The sequence below is a fragment of the Arachis hypogaea genome, chromosome 6 (genome assembly GCF_003086295.3).
Source record: "Arachis hypogaea cultivar Tifrunner chromosome 6, arahy.Tifrunner.gnm2.J5K5, whole genome shotgun sequence".
NCBI lineage: Eukaryota > Viridiplantae > Streptophyta > Magnoliopsida > Fabales > Fabaceae > Arachis > Arachis hypogaea.
This window is the reverse complement of record NC_092041.1, coordinates 113,542,540-113,570,467: the sequence shown is the minus strand read 5'-3', so window position 1 is coordinate 113,570,467 and position 27,928 is coordinate 113,542,540. Positions and strand designations below refer to the sequence as shown.

At 30.9% G+C, this 27,928-nt stretch overlaps 2 protein-coding genes and 1 long non-coding RNA gene across 3 annotated transcripts; 2 read left to right on the top strand and 1 right to left on the bottom strand.

Annotated features, from left to right (window-relative positions):
- Nucleotides 1-4,895: 4,895 nt before the first annotated feature.
- LOC140173525 (uncharacterized) lies at nt 4,896-13,746 on the bottom strand. Its single transcript, XR_011862696.1, has 3 exons — nt 13,601-13,746; nt 13,395-13,522; nt 4,896-5,114 (listed from the first exon to the last, which is right to left on the bottom strand). It is a non-coding gene; the product is annotated as an uncharacterized lncRNA (long non-coding RNA).
- LOC112755867 (serine/threonine-protein kinase RIPK) lies at nt 12,174-14,938 on the top strand. Its single transcript, XM_025804176.3, has 5 exons — nt 12,174-12,760; nt 12,958-13,093; nt 13,433-13,569; nt 13,645-13,768; nt 13,962-14,938. Exons 1-5 carry the CDS (start codon nt 12,344-12,346, stop codon nt 14,333-14,335), a joined length of 1,188 nt encoding a protein of 395 aa, XP_025659961.1. The 5' UTR covers nt 12,174-12,343; the 3' UTR covers nt 14,336-14,938.
- Nucleotides 14,939-25,105: 10,167 nt separating this feature from the next.
- On the top strand, nt 25,106-27,260 carry LOC112755866 (large ribosomal subunit protein uL10). The gene is made up of 5 exons (XM_025804175.2): nt 25,106-25,562; nt 25,704-25,772; nt 26,281-26,379; nt 26,455-26,847; nt 26,935-27,260. The coding sequence occupies exons 1-5, from the start codon at nt 25,305-25,307 to the stop codon at nt 27,079-27,081; spliced, it is 966 nt and encodes a 321-aa protein (XP_025659960.1). The 5' UTR covers nt 25,106-25,304; the 3' UTR covers nt 27,082-27,260.
- The last annotated feature ends 668 nt before the right edge of the window (nt 27,261-27,928 follow it).

The following is a 27,928-nucleotide window of genomic DNA, read 5'->3' as shown; positions in this document are numbered from 1 at the left end:
AATAGATTTAGATATGAATCTAGCCAATTAATTTGGCTTTGTCTCTATTTTTTTTTTCTCTTTCTTTTCTATTTAGTCACAAAAAAAATAATATCTTAATCCAAATTCTTTCTAAATTTCTATATAAATGAATTTAAAAAATAAAAACAATAATATTCTTATCGATAAAAATATTTTTAAATAATTTAAAAATACAACAAAAATAATTAATAAATATTATATTTTTTATAAATAATTAAAAAATTTTATATTTAACAAACAACTTATATTTGATCTGAATTTTTTATCAACATTTGAATATATATATATAAAAGGTACATACAAAAATTTAGAACAAAATTTGATGTTTATATTTTTTATTTTTCTAAACAATTTAGTCATTTAAAATAATTTTTTTTAAAATTATTTAACATAAAATTATCAAATTTTTAAAATAAAAAGATTTTATTTTTCTAATAATATTTGTAAAAAATACATCAAAATACAGTCTCTAATTTTTTTTATAATATATATCCAATAGCTATTTTTTGTCATATTTTTTAATTTTTTGAAAATTAATTCATAATTGTTAGTATTTTTTGAAATTATTTTTGTTAATAAAATGAATTTTTGAATATTATTTAGTAACTTACTCGTATATCTAAGTAGCAACTAATTATCACACGAGAATAATGGATTTTTTTTTTAATTTTTTTTATAAGGCGGCTCTACCTTAATAATTTTGCTCGGTGCTAAAACCTTAAAAAAGTCTAGAGATTCATAGATTTAGATTAATCTATGTATTGATTTGTCGTCCCATCCACAAAACAAACTATACACTGTATTTAAAATTTTAAATACGTGTTATATTCTTCTAAATCTGTTATCCCTTAACTTCCACGCCAACTTTTTTTTTTAAATACTATTTCAGATCAAATAAAATAAACCCCACCAATTCATCCATGGTAAAATCTGATCTTCTTTCATAAATCTACTTTTTTTTAAAATATATATTGTATTTTATTAGCTTGGCTACAATTTAAAATATAGTAGTAAACTTATTATATATATAAAAGTATATTTTTTCTTCTATGGTATATCTAATCTGGTCAATGAACTACTATATACATAAATACGAAATTCAAATTTCTCTATAGTAGTAAATTAGGCGACAGATTGTTGATACATAAAATTAGTGAGGGATCTGTTATTATAAAATATTTTATATAATTATCTAATTATATTTATTTTTTGAATAATTATTTGTGTAATTAATATAAAGTATAATTTTTAATAATATATTATTACGTAAATAAATATATACATAAAATTATTTTATATTGACAGTATGTATATTAAAATTAAAAAATTTAATAGTTATTTATTTTATATTTTTTAAATTTTTGTTATGGTCTAAAATAAGCCATGACAGGCCTTCAGAAAAAATAGTTTCGTAATAAATCTAACAGACTCAAATATAAGTTGAATAAGAAAATTACAAATATTTTACAAGTTCTAAAATAAATACTTATACATTTTTAACAAAAATTAAAATAATTAAAAATGGTTAGATTCTGCCTGTGACATATGGAGCATATAAAATCTAATAACTCGACAAAGAATAGGTACTCATTACAGATCGTTACTCTTAAATAGAAAGTCTCACATAGTCAAGTATTTGTTTCTGAAAATATTTTTAGAAAAAACGGAGTGAATTTTGTAACTCAATGACTAGACAATACATCTATAATCGACATGAGACCATATAAACATTATTATCAAAGTAATTTTAAATACAAAAAAATAGTAGTTTATTCTAATAAGTGAATCAATAAGGGAGTTTTCATATAGAAATCAAATCAAAAGTTTACACTTGGGTGGTTCCACCTCTATGGATAGCCCTTTCCTTTTGTGTGTCATTCTAACAGAATAACAGATCTAACGTGCAGTCTACACGTTAGGTTAGCAACACCCCTGCTAGGTGGAGTCTGAGTTAGATGAGTCTAAGTTAACGTCATAACTGCCGTTAACTACGGTTTTCTAATATGAGCCTCCTATATCAATTCAAAACATATAATTTCAAATATAACAAATCTTTGATCTTTCAAATATATAAGGTATCAAATCAAATCAAATCAGATAATCATTTCTCATTAGAAATTTGTTCCAATCATACTTTTTCAATCAAAAAATTTTTCAAATATATTTCACAATTTTAAAATAAATGAGTACCAACAAATATTTTAATACTTCAAAAACAGAAATTCAAGTAAAATCCAATATTTTGGAATAATAAAAAACTTCATCAAAAATATATGGTCTCATGTATAATTCCTAAAATATAAACTTCACAAAAACGAATTATTCAATTCTAATAAATTAATTATTCTAATCAATTTAAATCGTTCAAGGCAAATATAGTGAGTATAATTCAAAGATCATAATAGATATATGTCAAAATAATTATAGATGTACAATCAAACAATTATAAATGTAAAGTCAACTCACAACTTAGTTTCAAGGGACCGAAGATACCGAACCCGGAGTGCCAAAATCTAAGGTGAGGAGGATTGAAGTAGAATTGAACGAATGAGCGCAGAATTTGGATTGGGGCAGCGACAAGGTGGAGCTGACGATAGTTCGGGTTAGTGACATAAACGATTAAGCTCCAGCGGCACCAACAGCTCCAATAGCAACCAATGTTCACCTGAATAGCAACGGCGACGGTAATACGTGAGTAGCCCTATGCGTACGCGTAAAGGGTCAGCATGCATGTCCACACGTACGCATGACCTACGCGTGCGCGTGACATGACGTACTCACCTACGCGTACGCATGGCCCCTTTTTCAGCAAACATGATTTTTCTGAGTTTTAAATTCTATTTCAAACTTCTAAACTTCTATTTTTATTCCTTTAGTCATAAATAATAGTATTAAACCTGATAATCAGATGAAGTTAGGAAATAGGGATAACTTGGAAGTGAAGTAAAGCTGAAAAGTGATGAATTGATTATGAAATATTACGGATATTCATGTATGATATTTGGCTTGAATAATCAAATGATCTGAGATACGAGATTCTCTAGGTAAAGTACTGTGGCTTGCTACCACGTGTACCAAGTTGAAAACTCAATACTCTGTTGACCCTACGACGTAAGAGTGACCAGGCACTTATAAATTCTTGGGAATGGTACCCCCATCGATCGATTTGAATATATATATATATATATATATATATATATATATATATATATATATATATATATATATATATATAAAAGAAAAAGCTATACATAGACTCATGGGGATGCGCGTCGGGGGACAGTCCAAGGGTTTAGCAAATCGGACTTGTCGGACTGGCTTGATAACCGACAGATGAGACTCATCAGCCATAGGACAGGCATGCATCATGTGCATACTACTTGAATTAATTGTTTGTGCATTAATTGGGTGTGCCTAAGTGTACTTGCCATGTTAAATGTATATTTGTTACTTGTAGTACTTGTAATCTTCTTATACTTGCCTTTATCTGTTTATTTGTCTGTGAAATGCTGACGGAGATGGAGGTATGGAAGAATGGCGGTATGGGACTTAGATTTAATATTAAGTTAAGTTAGGCTCAGATACTCTTAGAAAACTACCTTTTATGGTTTCTGTTTAATACCTTAAGCTTTATAATATGAGTGTCGGCGTTCTAGGATTGCCTCTGACATTCTCAAGACCTTATATCTTATATGTGTGGCACCTTTACCATGCTGAGGATCTCTGGTTCTCACCCCATACTATGTTGTTGTTTTTTTCAGATGCAGGTCGGGAGGCACCTCATTAGGCGTCTGGACTTTTGAAACGAAGTGGTTGTCAGATTATTTTTGTTGTATAGTCATATATGTACTTAGTTTTCTCTCCGCATAACTTGCTCCTTTTGATCCTCTTAGAGGTTTATGGAGAGACATGATTTTGTTTATGTAAATTTGGGTTTTGGATATGTATATATACGTGTATATATTCTCCGGCCAGTCTTGACTTCGCGGGTTGAGTTAGGAGCTTGTTACTTTGTATCTTTGGCCCTCTGTTCCTGTTTTTGTTACCTTATACTTAACAGCCATAGCTTTCTTGGTATGCAAGATAACTCGTTTCTTGAGCGTTGCGCTTTTATTTCGCGATTTTTATTTCATCTGTTCTTCAAGGCTCCTAGTATATTATAATCTTTCTGCTATTATATGTACACATTTTATTTTAGAGGTCGTAATACTAGGGGTGTTCGCGGATCGGATCGGATCGGATATGGCCAGAATTTCGATCCGATCCGCACTACAATCATCGGATCGGATTGGATCCAATATCCGCAGTTTTTAAGGTTGGATCCGATCCGATCCGATCCGCACATTTGCGGATCGGATCGGATATCAGATATATCCGCAAAACACAAAAATATTTTTAAAAGGTTATTTTTATTAAAAAAATATCAATAAAATTTATTTTTTCTATTCTTTTAAATATGTTTACTCTTAAAATAATATTAAACATACTTTTCTTGAATAATAAATTAAAATAATTTAACATATATGATAATTATTAGTTAAAATAAAACATAAAAAGAATATTTTACTTATTTATTTCTTTATTTTTGCGGATACGCGGATATGCGGATACCAACACAAAATCCGCAATCCGATCCGATTAGTGTGTGGATCCGATCCGATCCGAAAGCCTTGCGGATCGGATTCATATCCGCAATTTTTGGATCGGATTCGGATAAACACTGCGGATATGCGGATCGAATCCGATCCATGGACACCCCTACGTAATACCACACCACCTCTATTTTACAGCTTAAGCATAAAGCTCAGTGTGGTAGGGTGTTACACACCACCTTTATAAGCAAGAAACAATGTCAAGGAAAGGAAAATCGAACCTTGAAAATAAACTAATAATTAATAAAAGAAAATCAAATGCATCCTTATTCCAATCAATGCAATAATGGATCTAAAAGCAGCATCACCCCTCAATTGATCTTAACCATCATCTTACTCTACATTCCATATTCTTCCAACCTTCTCCTCTTTAACAACAATGACCAACAAAATTGCCTCCTATTACTACCACCACCGCCACCACCACCAGACTCGATGACTCTGCAACACAAAAAATTCTCTAAATTAGTATTGACAACAACACATCCATAACCACATTAATCGAAGAAGAAGCTTCCAATGAGAATAAAAAGAAACAACAAAAATCTTCCAATGACAAAAAAAAAAAAAGAAGACGAAGAAGAAACGATTACATTGTTAGAAGAAGAAGTGGAAAATAACTACCTCGTGGTGGTTCAGTTAATTCCGGAACAAACGGCACAATCAACCGAAATAGAATTAAAACACATTGTTTTTAGAATTGTCGCATCATCTAACTTGTGGGAACAAAGAAAAGAATACATCAAGATATGGTGGAGACCAAAAGAAACTAGAGGTGTTGTTTGGTTGGATCAGAAAGTAACAATAACAAAAAAACGAAGGATTACCGGAGATTAGAATATCTTTTAGATTAGTGCCAAAATGAACAACATCAACGGGGAGGAGAGGAGTGGAGACAAAGAATAAAGATTAACATTTAGGAGTTAGGGTTTATAAGTGAGAATTGGATCAATTTGAGTGTTTTAATCAAATTTAGGATACCAATTTGAGTTAAATTCATTATGTGTCCATATTAGCGTGCAATTAAGTGCCAACTTGGCATTTAGCTTTATACCTTAGCGTCGTTAAAACATCTGGTAACTTTTAGACTAATGGAGATTCACGATTCTGAGAATAAAAAACTTATTTGATCATTTTAAAAAATAAAAGACTAATCTAAAACAAATTAAAAATTTTAAGGACTATTTTAAACATTACCTTCTTTTTTATTAGTACGTACATTTATTTATTCATTCCTTTATATATTCTGGTTTCAACAGACCAGTTGTATATAATATATTAGCAATAATAAAGTATAACCAATTCATCAAAATAATAATACTTATTAGTTGTATTATTTGAATAAGTAGTAGTAGTTAAATGAGATGGTTGATGAGTTACTGATTTGTTTATTTGTTTTGCTATCGATATCTAGATATTAAAAAATATTTTAAATATATTAAAAATTAATCAATATATATATATATATATATATATATATATATATATATATATATATATATATATATATTAATTTGCATATTTTTGTAAGACAAAAATATTTAAATTTGTTACAATAGAATAATTAAATTTATTTAAATTAATATGATTTAAAAATTTTATGAAATATTAAATATATTTTTATATTTACTGATTGATTGGTTCCTGACTTTTGGACATTAACATGATTACTAAATCTTATTATTAGAAATCTCATTTATCAAACTTCATACTACCTCTCTCATAACAATTTTCTTACTTCCTTTTTTGATTCCATGAAGTTGAAACTACCAAAAGATAAACGAACTTGTTTAGTATATTTACTACTCAATCAATTGGATGTTAATTTGTGGTTAATTAATGATGTATAAACAAATAGGTAAATAAAGTTAATAATTAATTCAATTTTGTGTACTCATTGCAACTTGGGGTGTAGTAGTTCATAGTGGAACACTCTGTGTTTCAAGTTTCAACACTTCACTTCACTTAACACAACTTCTTTCTAGTAACTTAATGTGTCTCTGAAAATGACTTATAGAGATCATTAATTTTCTGATTCCTTTAATTTTGAATTTTGATCACTTAATTTTGATTTTAATGACTTTCTTTTCATTTTGAGTTTTTTCGTACAAGTGTTCGTATGACTACTTTCAGGTTTTATACTCATTCCATTAGTTATTACTGTTGCTGGTATTTTCAACTGTGTATTCTTGTTTTTTGTGTTTTTTATTTTTTATTCTTTTAAAAAATTATATACACCCTATAAATTAGTTATCAAATTATTTATGAGAAATTTTGGGGAATCAACATTTTTTTGTATTTTTTACTATTATTTGACCAATACAAACACTAAATTATTATTTTATTAATTTATGGATATAAATTCTAAAAAATATAAATATAAATTATATTGATTTATGGGTGTAAAATATATTAATTTATGTGTACAAAATTTTAATAAATATTAGTGTAAATTATATATTTTTTGTGTGTAAAATATCTATAAATATGAATGTAAATTATTATTAATTAAGTGCTGACAAAAAATAATAATATTTGCTGATTATGTAACATTATTTATTATTTATTATATATTTGTGTATAAATATATTTATTATTTAATTTATTTTTAAATTTTATTTTATATCTTAAACAAGTGATTTGGTGGCTTATTTTACACCATCTCCAATTAAGACTAATACTGCTGAGTCAGGACCTACCTAGCACTAGAATCTGTTAGTTATGTAAATCCCTCTTTTGGTAGCGTATGGAATCTTTTCAAATTGAAGTTAGAATTGATTTGATTTATAATTAATTATTTTTTTGGAATTAAAAAATAAGAATTTGATTGGTTTAGAAATTTTATGGATTTTTCTATTTGTTATTCCAAATTCTCTCCCTTTTTTAATAAGATTTAGTTATAATTAAATTGATTTGAGATTAACAAATAAAAAGGACCCATTTTTTATTTTATTTTTTTTGGCAAATCATAAAAAAATGTATTTAGATTATTTTGTTGTTGACAAAAATATTTTAAATTTTGTTATCGACAAAAATACTCTCAAATTATTTTAAAATGCGACAAAAATACACCCTCGTGAACTAAAATGTTATATGTTGATAATAAAAAATAATAACGTGACAAATAGAAATTTTTATGTAACAAGATTTTAATATTAACAAGTAGACCATGTTATGTTTTTTTGTTAATAAAACAGGTCTCTGATTACGATGAATATTTTGGTACATTTTTAAATTATTTAAAAAAATTTTGTCAATAACAAAATTTAGAACATTTTTATTTGCGCCAAAATATTTAGAAGATATTTTTTGTGGGTTTTTTTTTTTTTTAATTACACACGCAATTTGCTCTTTAGAGGGAGGTGGTGGTGGACCTTAAACACAAAATATAACCTTTGGTAAAAATATGATTTTATTTATATCCTCTAGTAACAATATGTTTAAAGTACACCTACTTAGTTAAAAAAAAATGGATTCATATCACTAAATATCTTTTATATAATGCTCGTTATTTTTTTTTTAACTTTTTGGAGATTCTACTTTAGTCATTTAGAGTTTAATTTTAATATATTAATAATATAAAATATTTAATATAATATTTAATTATATTCGTTTTTTTATGATTTTATCTATATAATAAACAACCAATTTAAATTAGTCGAATTATCAGCTCGTTTATTTGTTTAAACAAATATTGTGAGTTCTAAAATTTAATTCTTACCATTGATCTTGTTTTACAATAACCGTGCCAAAATAATTAAGTAAAGTTAATAGTGCATGCTACTTAAGTAGAACACCACTAATGCTAATTCTAATTTTAATTTTATTTTAAATTTTATAAGAATATTTGGGAGCTTATATCTCATAAATAGTAATTTAAAAATAAAATTTATTTTTTTAATACTTAATTTTAATTTATTTAAAATTTTATATTATTTTTAATTATTTTATCAATATAATTATACTAATTTTATTTCATAAATCAATTTTGATGCAGATTTATTTTAACTCTAAATTAATTTATTCCATCGGAGATGGTCTAACGTTTTTGTTTCAATATTTAAAGTAAAAAGAATGTAGACATGCATACATATCACTAAAAGCTAATTAGTAGTATAGCCATAAATATTTTGAAATCAAAGAAAGATTACATATAATGTTGACTTCCTTGCTAATGTTAACATAAGCATAAAGTCTAATTAAGGATTTTGATTGTTGAATGACAATGAATATCTAGGTAATTATTTAAAACGGATTTAGATGTCTATTGCTACTACTATAGCTGTAACCTATAGTTTGATGCTATACATATATATTCTTAAATTGAAAACGGTGATCAAACTTTAGTTTATAATTAATAAAGTTATTACAAAGGAATAAACCATTATTTTTACGTATAAAAGTTTTTAATGTTGATAAAATGATTTATAAATTGAATAAAATTAATTTATTTATCTTTCGTAAGAAAAAATTAATTTCATTTATGAATAATTTATTATTAATCTAAATTTGTATAGACTAAAATAATAATTTTCTTTTGTTTTTAACCTAACTAGTTCTGTTTTTTCTCGTGAAACATATAATTATTATATGGGATATAGTAATACAAACACAATATATCGATGTGAATATGAAAACAATATTTAGAAATTAGAATGATAAAAGAGGATGCAATTTTAGTGATCTGTTAAATTAGTAAAAACTTATTGATAAGAAGCAAATTTTAATTTCAAGCTAAATAGAGGAATAGTACTCTATTATTAATATCCTCAATTAATGTATACTCAATGAAAAGTACTTATTATTATTTTATTAATTATTTGTGGTTTATTATAAAATTTTACTTATCAGAATATAGAAAAATGTAAAATAATAAAACATAATTAAAAATATTAAATGAAAAACTAGATAAGGTGTCAATACTAGATGTTCGGCTGGTAAGGCTCACTACTAAAAATTTTTATTGGTAGCCGAATATGATATTAACCCACAAAATTTCAAGATGAAAGTTGTGTTATACCAGATCAGAGGATGGCATATTCTGCCTACTGTGGAATTTTAATTTTAAGGTAGAGAAGTAATTTAATATTTCGATACATTATTATTATTGTTACAAAATAAAATATTTTATACTATTAATGTCATGCATGTGATGACTTTAGAATAGTTATTGTGCGAAAAAAAAAAACGCTTTTATTAATAACGTGATACTAAATAGTTACATAATAATTACTTTGAAAAGAATAATTATTTCAGTAGTCATTAATCAATTTGAAATTTGGGAAGGCAAAGCAATTGCAACACTTTAGAAATTACTGTCACTATAACTTGTTATACATGACAAAAACAATACTGTCTCATAATTTTAGAATATATTAAATATATATTTATTTTCTAAAAAATATATTATTGCAAATAATTTTTAAAAAACTGTACTAATAATTATGGTTTAGAAATATTTAATTTTTTTCAGGTGCTTATTTTGTGGAGTTTAATTATTTTTTGTCTATTTCCCATGAAAGCTAGAAGTGGTTGTGGGTTAGATTGATTGGTACACCACTTCACCATTTATGTTTGACCTTCCTTGGCACCACCATCAATCTTTCTTTATTTTATAATATATATACTAATTATTAAATTATTAATAGTATTGTTTCATTCAATTTTTCTTTTCTCTTTCTCGTAGCTTAATATATATGCAAACCTTTCTTGGAGTCCTTGGTTGTATTGACCATTTCTACAATCTTATGTGGCTAACCAAAGTGCACACGCATTTTAATTTGATATATTTAATTTAATTATTAGGACTCAATGAAAAAGTCCAAAAAATAAAATTACAAATTAAATCTTATTGTTCTGTTAAGAGCCTATCTTGCTTAGGTTCTAGAAGCTGTCCTTGATGCTCCATAAGAATTTTATTTAAAAAAAAAAAGTCTCTTTGTCTTCTTGTTTATTGTTTGATTTTGACATCTTAACAACAATAATATCCAGAAGGGCTTTACCAACCAAGCATATGAAAATATTGAATTATTAGATAACCATAATAAAATCCTTGAGAATCCCACAAAAACACATTTCCCTTTTATTATAAATATTTTGAGTGGAAAAATATTTCACATAAACAGCTAATTATATGTTGATATTTGATATGTTATTAGGGGTATTAGTAGATTAGATCTAAACAAATTAAATTAAAAAAATTATAGAGAATAAAATTTTAATGAATTAATATTAGTCAATTTTTTTATTATAATTTGTTTAACTTTTATTTTTTAGAGAATTTAGAGTTTAGATTTAGAATTTAAGATAAAACTATAACTTCAAAAATTAGTTAATATTAACTGAAAAAGTTGATTCCCTAATTAAACTCTAAATCGAATTCAAATTCATTACCGAATATGTTCTTAAACTACAAATTCGATTCGATAATAACACATGAAAAGCTTGTTTGGGTGAGCTTCTAAGAAAATATATTTTTTTGAGTTATTTTTTAAAAAAGATTTTATGAAAAAGTAAACGTAATTTTATGTTTGGATATCTCATGCAAAAAGATTTTTTATCTATTAATTATGTTTGGATATAACAATATAAAAATACTTTTTTGTTTATTTATTACATAAAAAATATCTTTTTTTTAAAGAAAAAAGATCTTTTAAAAAAATGTAAATTACAACTTATCAAAAAAGATGTTTTTTTTTTTTATTTTTCTAGTGCTTTTATTTTTACTACTAGAAATTTGCCAAACACGCTAAAAAATAAAAAAAGATATTTTTTCATTAAATTTTTTTTTATCAAAATAATGGCACCTAAACAATTACGAAATATTATTAATAAAAATAAGTTATATATGTGGCCTAAATGATCATGTAAAAGTAAAAATTGAATCAAAATAATGATATAAAACTTTTAACCCTCCTGAATATAACAAAATTAAACTCTTATGGCACTGTAGCAAGGATTAAATTAAAACCTTGGATGTATGCAACGACATATATTTGATAATTGGTAATGGTTTAGCACTTATTACTTGAATTTTGTCAAAATCTCTTCATATTGTTTGTGCTTTCTTCCCAAGGAATAATGTGCATCAAACTTGTAAAATAATTTAATTTAATTTAATTTTTTTAAAAAGTGGACGGCAAGGGATGCAAGACATAGATATACGTATACATATACATATACATATACATATACAGATACCATTATATGATAAATATGATCATACAAATGTATGGAAGTTAGGGGATGAAAGATTTTGTGTAACATTGAAGTCAACAGGGTAGGCAAGTTACTTGCCCTTTAATTAATTGTAACATATATAGAAAATGTGTCACTTAAAAATCAAAATTAATTAAAAAAAATGATTATTAATAATTCATGCCTAAAGTGTAATGAACTCATAGCATCCATCCACATCCTCTATCTAATAAGAAGTCAAGGAATCTCGCTACTACAATTTTAATTTCCAATAATAATCTTGTTAATTATTGTAAGGTAGTAGGTGAATGTGTATATACTATATAAATTTCTCAGCCTTCACTTATTTTTTATATTCAATGGTCATCAATCATATCCCAACTTCTATCTATGTCCTGTTCCTAATTCAAAAGAAGAGGTAGTAGTTGTTAACAATTATTTGATACATTACATTGCAAGGTTTTTGTTTTAGTATGAGTAGTAGTACTAAGAAGACAACATGGAAATCTATGATGTTGATCCTAAGTTGTTGCAATTGCAAGAGTGAATGCAATTTGGAAATGGAGGAAGAAGAAGAATCAGAGAAGAAAAAATTGAAACAAGGTTCATTCCAGAGGCTATGTTTATCAGATGTAAGCAATTCAAGTTCATCACAAGCAATTGAAGATCTTTCAGTGTCACTAGCTGGATCAAAGCTTTATGCATTCACACTTGAGGAGTTAAGAGAAGCAACAAACAATTTCTCATGGAGTAACATGCTTGGTGAAGGTGGTTTTGGTCCTGTTTACAAAGGCTTCTTTGATGATAAACTTAGGCATGATTTGAAGCCTCAAACTGTTGCTGTTAAAAGATTGGACTTAGAAGGCTTGCAAGGTCATAGGGAGTGGCTGGTAATTTTTATTTTTTCAGATTACCCCATTTTTTAATAATATTTGATAATATCCTTATCACCCCATTTCTTTATTAGTCCCACATAATAAACTTATGATTATGGTTTTTATGGTAATTTATGATCAAGTAGGACTAGGCTTAAGTACTAAGAAGAAGCTGTTATTTTTACTAACTTGGAACATTTTATTTTTTCTAGGCAGAGATTATATTTCTGGGGCAGTTAAGACATCCACATCTTGTTAAGTTAATTGGTTATTGTTATGAGGATGAGAACAGGCTTTTGGTGTATGAATACATGCCAAGAGGAAGCTTGGAGAATCAACTCTTCAGAAGTATGTATTTTTTTTATTTCTTCTAATTTTTCTCAATATTATTATAGATGATACAAATTATTTTTATTCATTGGATTTATACTCCTTAATTAATAATTATATGAATTTAATTTTGAAGCACTCTAGTGTAAAATAGCCTTACACGTGTTTATAATTACATAATGTAACATCAACAAAATAACTACTCAAAATTAAACTCTAATTATATATCAAGCACACACAATTTTCCAAATTCTATTTGTTTTCTTTGGGTTCTGATGAAAAGTAGCAATGATATTGATAAAACATGATAATAACTTACCATAAAGAAAGTATTAAGGCCTGTGATTAAAAAAGCAGGGTACTCTGCTGCCATGCCATGGTCAACAAGGATGAAAATTGCATTAGGAGCAGCAAAGGGATTGGCCTTCCTTCATGGAGCAGATAAACCTGTAATATATAGGGATTTCAAAGCTTCAAATATCTTACTAGACTCAGTAAGTTCTATATAATCTGCTATTTTCACACCTTCTTAAGGATCATCTTATGTTATGTTACATCTCCAAATATAGGATTTTACGGCGAAACTGTCGGATTTCGGTCTGGCTAAGGATGGACCTGAAGGGGAAGACACACATGTAACAACAAGAATCATGGGAACACATGGCTATGCTGCTCCTGAATACATCATGACAGGTATATTGTTAATGTCTAAAATGTAAAAGGGTATATTTAGTATGTCAACAAGCCTTAGTATGCATCTTAAATTCAGGATGAACCAAATCATCCTGTCAGTTCTCCTATCAGCTTAAGATTTTGGGATGAGTGGTTTCATGACACGTCCATTTGAAAATATTTGAAGCTAAAATCAAAGTATGATGATTTTCAGGTCACCTTACAACCAAGAGTGATGTGTATAGCTATGGAGTTGTTCTATTGGAACTAATAACAGGAAAAAGGGTAGTGGACAAGTCCCTCACAAACAGAGGAAAAAGCTTGGTGGGGTGGGCAAGGCCTATGTTAAGAGACTCAAAGAAATTGAAGCAAATCATAGATAAAAAATTGGAAGGTCAATTCCCCATGAAAGGTGCCATGAAGGTTGCTTCTTTGGCTTATAGATGCCTATGTCACCATCCAAATCCAAGGCCTACTATGAGTGATGTTGTCAAGACATTGGAGCCACTCCAAGACTTTGATGATATTTTCTTGCGGCCATTTGTGTATGTTGCCACTAATCAAAATGGTAACATAGATACAAGGTAGCATGGTATAGATAACATAGAAGAAGAACAGGTTCAAGAAAATTAAATTCTGAATATATGTATAAAGGTTCTACACTTGTTATTGATTTTGACAATTATAATTGTTGATATAGTCAAATATTCAAAGTAAACTACAGTAACACATTGTTGAATGTGAGGGTCTAAAATATACAATAAAATTTTGACCCTTACACTCAATGATATGTTATTAAATCACGAAGTAAGTTTGACTGTATTAATTATTCTATGGTATGTCATTCATGAATACAAGTGTAGAATGTTTTATACACATTGTATGAAAACTTATAAGATGTAACATATAGCAAAAAGTAAATTATTAAAAAAAAAAACCAAACAAAAGAAAGAAGAAAGAAAATGATGTGTTTATTTATTATTTGATTTTGTAAAGGACAGTTTGGTCTCAACAATTTGGGAGCGGCAGCAAGTGAATTTTGTTACTGTCTAAGGTGGAATTAGTACTACAAAACACTCTATACTATACCATAAAAATTGTAGTAATAACATTGGAAACCAAGTTGTCATTAAGTGGCAATTGAGGTTCAAAGGTTTGGTTATGTATACAACAAGCAAGCACTTGAAGGAAGTTTTGTTCATACTTCTACTAATTACTTACTATCAGTTTGACAATTTTAAGGTTATTACATCATTACATTATACATGAAGTTTGTATGTTTATAATGGCAAATTCTAAGATATTTTATAGGATGGCCATCCAACCACTCATCAAAGAAACTCTGTATCTCTTCACTATTTTCACTCTCTACCATAACATGCATTTTTTATAATTATACCATCATTTTGATGAATGAAGAATGGGCACAAATAGGGTTAGAAGTGGGCTAAGTTGAGTCGAGTTAAACCAAGCTCAAGTTCGGCTCATAAAAATTGAGCTTGGCTCACGGCTCAACTCATTAACAATTGAGCTTATTTCTTAAACTCAAGTTCAGCTTACCGAAAGTGTAAAATCCCTATATTACCCTTCTCTTTTTTTTTTCCAAACCAAATTCTAACCCTAACTTTGACATAGCACACTCCCTCACACACTCACCAAAACCCTAGCCACCCTTACCCCTTCCAACAGCAGAACAAAAGAACAGAAAGGGAAAAGAGAAGAGGGGGAGAACCGGAGAGGGAAGAGAAGAGGAAGGAAGGGAGGTGGCGCCGGTGGGCGTCACTGCCACCGTCGCCGCCGTGGTGTCATCGCGAGGAAGGCCAGAATCGAGGGAGAGAGAGAGCCGCGCAAGGAGAAGGAGGCGTCACCGTCTCGTGTCGTCGTCGTCACCGTTGAGGTCTTCATCGTTGCCGTCCATGGAGGTTTGCAAACAGAGAGAAGACGCGCCATTCTACCCAGAGCCGCCACGGGAAGGGTCGTCGCCGTCAAGCCCAGCCACCATCGCGGCCGTTCGTGCCTCCGTTTCGCGCCGCCAGATCTGTCGCCGGGAGAGAAACAGAACGCGCGTGGAGAGGGAAGTGGTCGCAGGGAGGTTCTGCCGCCGTTGGAACTCCGCTGCTGCTGCTGCTATGGCCGCCGCGCCTCTGCCGCCAAGAAACGCCAAGGAGGGACGTCTGCTGCTGCGTTGTTCCTGTCGTCGTTTGGATGTACCTGAACCAAGTCGTCGTTGCCACCGGAGCTGAACCATTATCCTGGTCCAGCCTTTTTCCTTGATTCTACTCTAGCTTTCATGTCCTATTATGCCACCATTTAATCTGTCTTGTCCTTGTTTTAATTCGATTTTAGTTTTGCCTGTTTTAGATTTCCGAGACTATCGCCAGCTCTATTTTGTCGCTACTCCGGTCCAAATTCTGTGCTCATTCATTTTATTCCACTTCAATCCTCCTTATCTTGAATTCGACACTCTGGGTTTTGTCTCTTCGGTCCGTTAGGACCATGCTGTGAGTAGGCTTTACATTTATGATCGTTAAGCTTTTGGTTTATGCTATTATGAGTTTTTAATTATATTTATAAAACTGTTATTGAAGAACTTTGATTTGATTAGAATAATTGATTTATTATAGCTGAATAATTATTTTTATGAAATTCATACTTTAGAGATTTACATGAGACTATATATATATATATGTTTGGTAAAGCCTTATATTATTTTAAAATATTGATTTTATTCGAATATATACTTTTGAAACATTAAAGTATTTGTTGGTACTCACTTTAAAATTATGAAATATGTTTTTATGATTGAGAAAGTATGATTTGAAAAGATTTCTGATAAAAAAATATTATCTGATTGATTTGATTCGATACCTTATATATTTGAGAGATTGAAGATTCATTGTATTTGAAACTATATGTTTTGAATTGGTTTGGGAGGCTCGTATTAGAAAACCGTAGTTAACGGCGGTTATGACGTTAACTTAGATGCATCTGACTCAGACTCCAGCTAGCAGGGGTGTTGCTAGCCTAACGTGTAGGCCACACGTTAGATCTGTTATTCTGTTAGGACACACAAGAGGAAAGGGCTACCCATAGAGGTGGAGCCGCCCATGTGTGGACTTTTGATTTGATCTCTGTATGAGAACTCCCTTATTGATTCACTTATTATTATCAACTGCTATTTTCTAATTTAAATTACTTTGATAATAATGTTTATATGGTCTCATGTGGATTATAGATGTATTGTCTAGTCACTGGGTTGCAAAACTCACCCCTTTTTTCTAAAAATATTTTTCAGGAACAAATACTTGACTATGTGAGATTTTCTAAGCAAGAGTCACGATCTGCAATGAGTATCTATTTTTGTCGAGTTCCTAGATGTATATGCTCCATATGTCACAGGCAGGATCCCTCCATATTTATTTATTTTATCTTTTATTAAAAATATGTAATTATTCATTTTAGAAACTGTAATTTTCTATTTCAAATATTTGTTATTTTTTTTATTCAATTTATTCGTTGAGTCAGTTAGGCTTGCTAGGGATTATTTTCCTGAGCGCCGGTCATGGCTCGTTTTGGGCCATGACAAAGTGGTATCAGAGCTTAGGTTTAATCTGTGTAATATGGAGCAAGTGTCCTATGGTAGGATCACAATTGTATAAATAGAAGCGCGCCTATTTGTACAAATTGTGGCACTATCAAAGGCCTATAGGAATGTCCTCTTTGTCCTCTATGTCATTGTTGTCTTCTGATTATTGTGATCATCTGTCCTCTGCCTCTTCTTACTACTCTTGTCCTTTTGTACCCAATCTTGCCCTATCCTTTGCTAGATTTTCTCGAACGTGTTCTTGCAATAGTTTCAGTTTCGGTTCCGGTTCGCGATTCCTGCCTTGTAGCTAGTTCTAATCTTTTCCCTTTTTGTGAATGCATCCTTTAATCTTTTTCGTTTTTTGTTGTTCTCTATGATTCCTGATGTCAATATTTCATGAAATACTTAGAAGATCCGATTGGTGTTTGCTGTGAATTACTATCTAATTCCTTTATAGAGCTGTATTTGAAATTTTGGATTGCATGAATTCATTGAGTTACTAAACGAGATGCCTTGTTTTGGACTTGATAAGCGATATCTGAATTTTTATTTTTATGTTGATAATCTTTGAAGTTATGACTAAATTTTGAGTTGCTTGTGATCCTTTCTTTCAAATCAATAATTTAAAAAAAAAAATTGTTATTCAGTTGCTCAAGGAGAAGAATTATGCGATAAACATATGAATGAAGTGTTATTGTTGTTTGTTAGATTAATGATTTTCTCTATTTAGGTGTAGTGAATTATTTGGGTGATTAATTGGCTGGATTGAAATATTTTTCAATTTAGAAGTTTGGTTGAGTTTTTTTTTAAATTTGCTGATTTGGTTCTATTATGGTACTATGTTGTCAAATATGATTTTTCTGTTATGGAACTATTTTTCTGATTGTTCAGGTGATATCTAGATTATGAACGCTTGCTTTTTGTTGGTAATTAGATAATGAATTTTGCTCTTGGCTAAGATATAAAACTTGAGAATTCTCTCAATCTTAGTTTTTTTAGAGTTTTCCTGCTCTTAACTAGTTTTTATTCTCAAAAGTTTAGAGAGATTAATTTTCTTGATTTGTAGTGCCTTGTGAAATTGGGATTATAGATCTTGAATATTGAAAATAATTTTTATTGATTTTCAGCGAAAAAGACTAGATATCTAAATCCTCAAAGCTGAACAAAGTTTATATACAAGTTTTTTTTTTTCTTGTTATATTCTAATGATTATAAAGCATATGATGATTATCTTGAATATGTGTTAAATTGTAGCTTGCATGTGAGAGTTAGTTACTAATTTAGATAGTTCTTTGCTGATATATGTTGCTTGATTAGTGATTATTAACAAATAAGTAATCTGAGTTAATTGCTTTTGAGGGATGCATGAGGTTATTGGTTGCTGCTGTAAAGTAGTTTAATAATATGTAAGTGTTGCTGAATTAGTGATTGATGCGGTTGTAACTTGATGAATCTTGGTTGAAAATTGCTAAAATAGGTTAATAGTGAGCTAGGAGGTTTTCATATCTTATCTTATTCATAAAGTGTTTATGGTTTAAACTTGACCTTCATACTTATGCGATTATTTATTTAGTTATTTTTGTTATTATTCTTCCATGAATAAAGAGTGAAAGAACTAAATTCTAATTGCTCAACTTATACGTCATTGGCTTTATGATATAGTGATGGCTCTCGATTGGTTGATGCTATTTCCTTTAGATGTTTCGCTTTTAAGATATCAAGGAAGAATTTTTCCTTTTAAATTCATATGATTAGTATGGTAATGCTCACTTGAGAATTATTTGCTTGTACAATAAATACTATATTGAGTCATAAACTTCTATATGTTACATAAGTTTTATTTTATGATTATAAAATTATGTCGAAAATATTTTAAATTGCCAGCCCATCTATATTTGACACCTTGCACTGAAATTGTGGGCGATGGAGATTGAAAAATTTCTTGTTTGTAATGTATGAAAATTGGGGATGTCTATACTCTAAATAAATTGATGAATAAATTTTTGTACTGAGTTCTTTTTGAGTTTTTGGGTTTGATCTTGAGTTGTTCCATCATAGCTTGTTAACCTAGGAAATAATGGGTATGGATTGATCACAGTTTAATCTTGAAGATGTAAATTTATCATTTTTTTTTCTTTTCATGAGTTTCCTTTTTTTTAATTGGTTCATTTATTTTGGATTTTATCATACGTTGCATTTGGTTGTTTTGAATCTTTCCTTTATCTGTATGCTTTGATTGATTGTGTTTGAATATTTCGTTTTGTTTTGATTGTTAATGTTTAGAAATAAAAATTTTTAAGTGATACCATTTTTTATATATGCTAGCTTCTAATTTTGGATGCAACATCTATGTCCTTTTCCTAATTTACTCTCTCAATTATTTGCAATACTTTCATTATTTTTGGCCTTTTTAGAGTCTTGATGATGATGCTGATGAGGAATGGTTATAGAATAAGGAATATGGTGAAGCTTTTTCGGTGATTTCAACAATTACTTATGCCCTAAAGCCTCTTATGCTATGATGATATTGTTCTGCTGGACTTTGTTTTGTTTTGTTCGCTTTCTAGTTTTGTTGAAAGAAAAAAAAATCTATATTCTATCTAGCGTCGTCACATCTTGTGGTATGATTGTTTAGCATAGTGCATACGGAGAGCTAGAAATGATAACTTGCGAGAAATAGTTCTTCTAAACTCTTCGTTTCTTTTATTTAAGTAATGGTAATCGTTAAGTTTGGGAACGTTAGGTGTTCTTCTTGGGATGGTTTGTGTTGAAGTATGCGCTAAAATCGTGCCGCGTGATTTTATTTATCGTTCACTCCGCTATATTTCATATCAAGAGTTCCTTGTTTTAATCCTTGTTGAAATTGGAAATTTGATTATTTTGTTTCACGTCCTACATCTTATGCATATCTCGGTCTTATCGTCGTGCTTTTGGCTATCCCATAGATTCTCGACAACATAGGTGTTGACGTTGCATTCCTTTACGTGAACTATGTAACTCCTTGATGTAATCTGAACTTGCTTTACTATGATACATCATATCTTCTAATATTCTCCTCGAATTCTTGTTCCAGATCTTCTTTGAAAAAGTTATTGATTTGATTCTTTTCTTGCCTTATCGCGTCCCTAATCATCCACTTAAATCTTTTTGAAAAAAAAAAAAAAACACTGCCATTGACTTTGGTTATCTTCTTTTAGTGAACTTTGTACTTCTTTGATCCAACTTAAACTTGTTTTGACCTAATACACTATCTTTTCTTTTATTGTTTCTATCAAAAATTTTTTGATTCAGATTTTCTCGTTAAGATTCAATTGACTCTCTTTCTGGGACACTTCATTGTTTCTGTACATCATTATTTAATTGCAATCTTAAATATCCTTCCACGTTCGTGCGAACACCATCTGTGATGTTTGCTCTTCTCTTTCTAGGTTTCGAATCCTTTTGAGTAAACCCGTGCTTGTTTCAGTGTCACGTGCGATTCCCAGATAGCAAACGATACGTTAATTCATTAGGACATAGCTTATGGATGCTGAAGTTCGAAAACTTGTAATTCTAAGACATGATGTAAGACCGGGTGCTTCCGTATATATATACTACAGAACCAAGGAGAGTATGAAGTAAGAAGGTATTTTGAGGAGATTGACGAACGAAGTGAAGAGTGCTATGTACATCTGAGCTGTCAAGGAAATGTGAGTCGGTGAATGTCAACCGCATTTTTTTTAACAAAAACCTATCTTGTAACTTTTGCATCTCTTTATACTTCTTTCTCATGTTTGGTAAAGTGCTAAAACCAAATAAAGTCTTGCAGATTATATCAATTTTCGAGGGCGAAAATATTTTTAAGGAGGGTAGAATGTAAAATCCCTATATTACCCTTCTCTTTTTTTTTTCCAAACCAAATTCTAACCCTAACTTTGACATAGCACACTCCCTCACACACTCACCAAAACCCTAGCCACCCTTACCCCTTCCAACAGCAGAACAAAAGAACAGAAAGGGAAAAGAGAAGAGGGGGAGAACCGGAGAGGGAAGAGAAGAGGAAGGAAGGGAGGTGGCGCCGGTGGGCGTCACTGCCACCGTCGCCGCCGTGGTGTCATCGCGAGGAAGGCCAGAATCGAGGGAGAGAGAGAGCCGCGCAAGGAGAAGGAGGCGTCACCGTCTCGTGTCGCCGTCGTCACCGTTGAGGTCTTCATCGTTGCCGTCCATGGAGGTTTGCAAACAGAGGGAAGACGCGCCATTCTACCCAGAGCCGCCACGGGAAGGGTCGTCGCCGTCAAGCCCAGCCACCATCGCGGCCGTTCGTGCCTCCGTTTCGCGCCGCCAGATCTGTCGCCGGGAGAGAAACAGAACGCGCGTGGAGAGGGAAGTGGTCGCAGGGAGGTTCTGCCGCCGTTGGAACTCCGCTGCTGCTGCTGCTATGGCCGCCGCGCTTCTGCCGCCAAGAAACGCCAAGGAGGGACGTCTGCTGCTGCGTTGTTCCTGTCGTCGTTTGGATGTACCTGAACCAAGTCGTCGTTGCCACCGGAGCTGAACCATTATCCTGGTCCAGCCTTTTTCCTTGATTCTGCTCTAGCTTTCATGTCCTATTATGCCACCATTTAATCTGTCTTGTCCTTGTTTTAATTCGATTTTAGTTTTGCCTGTTTTAGATTTCCGAGACTATCGCCAGCTCTATTTTGTCGCTACTCCGGTCCAAATTCTGTGCTCATTCGTTTTATTCCACTTCAATCATCCTTATCTTGAATTCGACACTCTGGGTTTGGTCTCTTCGGTCCGTTAGGACCATGCTGTGAGTAGGCTTTACATTTATGATCGTTAAGCTTTTGGTTTATGCTATTATGAGTTTTTAATTATATTTATAAAACTGTTATTGAAGAACTTTGATTTGATTAGAATAATTGATTTATTATAGTTGAATAATTATTTTTATGAAATTCATACTTTAGAGATTTACATGAGACTATATATATATATATATGTTTGGTAAAGCCTTATATTATTTTAAAATATTGATTTTATTCGAATATATACTTTTGAAACATTAAAGTATTTGTTGGTACTCACTTTAAAATTATGAAATATGTTTTTATGATTGAGAAAGTATGATTTGAAAAGATTTCTGATAAAAAAATATTATCTGATTGATTTGATTCGATACCTTATATATTTGAGAGATTGAAGATTCATTGTATTTGAAACTATATGTTTTGAATTGGTTTGGGAGGCTCGTATTAGAAAACCGTAGTTAACGGCGGTTATGACGTTAACTTAGATGCATCTGACTCAGACTCCAGCTAGCAGGGGTGTTGCTAGCCTAACGTGTAGGCCACACGTTAGATCTGTTATTCTGTTAGGACACACAAGAGGAAAGGGCTACCCATAGAGGTGGAGCCGCCCATGTGTGGACTTTTGATTTGATCTCTGTATGAGAACTCCCTTATTGATTCACTTATTATTATCAACTGCTATTTTCTAATTTAAATTACTTTGATAATAATGTTTATATGGTCTCATGTGGATTATAGATGTATTGTCTAGTCACTGGGTTGCAAAACTCACCCCTTTTTTCTAAAAATATTTTTCAGGAACAAATACTTGACTATGTGAGATTTTCTAAGCAAGAGTCACGATCTGCAATGAGTATCTATTTTTGTCGAGTTCCTAGATGTATATGCTCCATATGTCACAGGCAGGATCCCTCCATATTTATTTATTTTATCTTTTATTAAAAATATGTAATTATTCATTTTAGAAACTGTAATTTTCTATTTCAAATATTTGTTATTTTTTTATTCAATTTATTCGTTGAGTCAGTTAGGCTTGCTAGGAATTATTTTTCTGAGCGCCGGTCATGGCTCGTTTTGGGCCATGACAGAAAGCTCACGAGTTAGCTTAAATAACAGGAATATAATCTATAATTCTATACCAATATATTATAACTTATATATATTAAAAAATATTAAAAAGGATAAATTTTATATACTATCTATCTATCAATTATAAATTTTCTTATTTATGTCCTACAACAAAATTATATATAAAAAATGACTATAAAATTTTAAATAATTAAGAATATTAATATATAAATACATCTCTCTTGTTTTCTTTTATCCTGAACAATTTGACTAGATTTGTCACGTTCGATTTCATCATCCATTTAACTAATAATAAAATAAACAAAAATATTATAACTTAAATATAACAAAATAAAAAATGTATCTATATATATATATATATATATATATAATCGAGACAACTCATGAGTTAATAAACTGAACTTATGCAAGTTTAAGTTCGGTTAATCTAATATATGAACTCAATTTCAAACTCAAATTCGTCCCACCAGCTCAGGAGCTTAACTTATTAAACTATTAACAAGTTGAACTCAAACTAGCTCATGAATTAGCTTGACTCAGTTCCAACTAGGCACAATAAAAAAGACAAGTGCCTTATTATCACATTTCGTATGGCAAGGAATGTAAGCAAAGTATGTGGTAATCTATTTTAAACCCCACAGCTCAGTTTCTTTTTCATTTCTATGGTTTAGTAAAGTCACTTTATAAATGAAAACACTCGTTACGGAGTAATACACTTAGAAAGAGTCAAAGAGGTTAGTTTTTTTTTTTTTTTTAGTATTAGAGTTTAGAGAGGTAAAATACTATTAAAGGATATATATTTATAAATCAAACATTTAAAAAAAAAAAAGGAAAATATATGAATAAGATGGGGCCCGGCATACCCATTTTTGTGCCATGGAATGAAATCAATGAATACATACATGACAAGGTTTTGAAGCATGGGGTGAAGACGTGAAGTGGCTTGTGCTTTACCTTCGTCCTTTATGGCTGATTTCTTGTACCCGTTTAATTTGGGAATCTATTGTCATGTTTGTTCATAGTTACAAAACAATGGCAGTGGACAAGCACAAATTCATCATCATCTCATCTATAATATAAAGTGGAGAAATAGTAATTAACTAAATCCTAAATTCCTAATACTAATTATAATTGCCAAACTTCCAATAATTTCCTACATATTAGTAGCAGTCATCATCATATTTACTTCCATATTTTAATTACATCTCTATTTTCAATTTTCATTCATAGATACTACTAGCCTTAGTGTTTAGTAAAGCATCCAAGCAAGCCCATCTCATTAGATAAGGTTATGTGCCTTGGGATTAAAATTTATATGATACCAAGATGTTTTAGGCTTTTTGATGGTTTTATTAAAAAAGCTGAAAAATTGTATTAAATTAATACTTGAAATAGTTTACAAAAAAGGTGTTTGTATTTTATGATTAAAATTGTTTAATTGTATTCACATAAAACTAGTTAAAAATTACACCAAACTTAGCAAAATAAATCACTTAATAGCTTCCATAAAATAGAATTCAAATCCGCAATGGATTAGTCTTTGATATATTGAATCGAACAATACCACTAAAAAAAGGAAACATCATTGCTTGTTTGTGTATTTTTGTGTTTTTCACGGTATCTCCCAATTCGACAGGTTAAAGACTAACTCTGTCATGCATCAGGAGCTCCATTTAAACATTTGTCACTAACTAATGAGTTGCTGCATGTACAATGTGAAAAATTCGAACTTCCGTTACTTATTTAAGTAAACTAATGGATAACCACTAGATTAATCTATTTTGTTTTTTATTTTGGTCTTAAGCCCATTATCCGTTAAGGGTATTGTGAATAAGCCCATTGGGCCTATAAAAAAAACTCCTTAGAGATGTGTATATAAACACAAGACAAAGCGTTTCCATTTCTCACGTGACTCCCTCTTCAGTCTGAGTAGCACCCTCAAAACCCTAGCATTTCCTTTACAAAGAGAGGAGGTTAAAGAGACGGCGCCGTTTCGCTGTCCGCCTTGACATAGCACCACCGCTTCGTCTTGGCCCTCGATTTTGCACCTCTTTTTCTTTGTCTTCGAAACTCGCAATCTTCATCACCATCAAAAATGGCACCAAAACCTACCAAGGCTGAGAAGAAGATCGCTTACGATGCTAAGCTCTGCAAGCTTCTCGAGGAATACACTCAGATCCTTGTTGTCAATGCCGATAACGTTGGATCTAACCAGCTCCAGAACATTCGCAGGGGTCTTCGTGGTGATTCCATTGTTCTTATGGGCAAGAACACCATGATGAAGCGTTCTGTTAGGATGCACGCTGAGAGTACTGGAAACAATGTGTATCTCAGCCTTATCCCCCTTCTTGTTGTAAGTGGAACCCGAAATTAGTACTCTTTCATTTCTGTTTTCTATTTTTGAGAAGATTGTAAACTTTCATTTGGTTTAGGGTTTTACACTTTTGAGATAAATGTTGCGAAATTATTTCTAATATTATGTTTGTTGAACCAGGGAAACGTGGGATTGATCTTCACTAAAGGTGACTTGAAGGAGGTTAGCGAAGAGGTTGCTAAGTACAAGGTGATTTAACTGTTCTTTGGTTCTTATATTTGTGTTATTAGTAATACCATTTAATTAATGATTGTTAGGCTCTGTTTGGTGTTGACTTGCTAGCATTAGTTTTGTCTTGAATGTGTTCTGCGTTGCTTATAGAAGAAGATACTCAGTAGGTCTCTTATGGTTTCTTATTTTTCATTGCTATCTTTTACCTGGAATTAACTGTCAAAAGTTTCAACTTTGTTTTGATGTTTGGACGTGTACATAAAGGTTTAGTAATGTCACTTGCATTTCTTCAAGCTTGTTGATTTTATGTAGTAGTCTTATAGGAATGAAGGTCTTGATCTTCGTTAATTTAAACTTCTCAACTCATGATACTACTTCACTTGGTGGGATGTTTTGTTTGTTGTGGTGTACTTTTACCCAGTGAATTTGATGCTTTTAATGATATTTGAAACCAATTTCCTTGAATCTATTATAATTTTCTGTACTGCATGTTGAACTTAGTCTTGTATGTTTGTTATATCAACAGGTTGGAGCACCGGCTCGTGTTGGTTTGGTTGCTCCGATTGATGTTGTTGTTCCTCCGGGCAACACAGGGCTTGACCCCTCACAGACCTCTTTCTTCCAGGTATGTAATTTTGTTTTTGTTTATATAATTTATTCTGATTGTTGGTTTGTTGCTTATATCAGTCTTCCAATTCAGGTGCTGAACATTCCAACTAAGATTAACAAGGGTACTGTCGAAATTATCACCCCTGTAGAACTTATTAAGAAGGGTGACAAGGTTGGCTCTTCTGAAGCTGCATTGCTTTCCAAGCTTGGCATCAGGCCCTTCTCATATGGTCTTGTTGTCCTTTCTGTGTATGACAACGGTTCAGTGTTTAGCCCTGAGGTTCTTGACCTCACTGAGGATGACCTTGTTGAGAAGTTTGCCGTTGGAGTCTCGATGGTGACCGCACTCTCATTGGCCATCTCATACCCAACACTTGCTGCTGCCCCACATATGTTCATCAATGCCTACAAGAATGTTTTGGCTGTTGCTGTTGAGACAGATTACTCTTTCCCAGAGGCTGACAAGGTTAAGGAGTATTTGAAGGTATTGTCTCTGAACTTTGGATGATCTTACACTGAAAATACTGCTTCCTTAATTCTTTTCGTTTGCAACTTACTGGTTTAAATGCAGGATCCAAGCAAATTTGCTGTGGCTGCTGTTGCTGCTCCTGCTGCTGCCGCCGGTGGTGCGCCAGCTGCTGCTGCCAAGGAAGAGGAAAAGAAGGAAGAGCCTGCTGAAGAATCTGATGATGACATGGGCTTCAGTTTGTTTGATTAGGTTGCATCCGGTTTTTATTGAGTTGAGTTTGAGCGCTTGTGTTACAGATTTGATAAGTTCAGTGTTTAGTGTTTCTCATCCTAGGTTATGCTAGTTATGTTATATTGGTGTTTTTTTATAATTCAACGACTGAATTTAGTTTTCGAATTTTGATGATATAATTAAATTTTTGTTTCAAAGTTGGGGGTGCCTCTGATTGTCATGAATTCGGGGTCCTTGCATGTTAAAACGTAAAAACGCAATGCTCCTTGCCGCTGCTTTTAAAATGAGCTGGCTCAAACAATTTTGTGCATGCATATTGAATACTCTCCTTTTAAAATTCATTGAATTTATCGAAGGATGCAATGAAAGCAGGGTAGTCATAGATTTCAAAAGTTACGCAACATAATGGTATATAATGTAAATGAAGGTATAGACTTGGGCAATGATATCAACTAACTTATTGTGAGCAGTGATCAACATAAACATTATGTCCTAAGCAAGCAGCAAGCCCATATCATATAAGGTTGCATAACAATTGAAAATAACTTTTTGTACGTATTTATTTAATATTTATTATATCATCAAGATAAAATAGAACGTCACACACACTAAAAATACGAAAAAGCCTTATCATCCTAAAAACCTTGAATTTGTGCAATTCACTCAAGATTCAAACCAATGTTTTAAAGTTAGATTTTATTAAATCATCGTATACTTTTCAAGGTATAATTTCTAGGATTCAAGTGTTTGATTTTACGAGTAAAATTGTCTCAAGAGTCAAGACACGACTTAGTTTTATCGAGCTATTTTCACCAAATAATTAAAAATATTTTTTCTTAAGAAAAATATTGAGACTAATATTTTT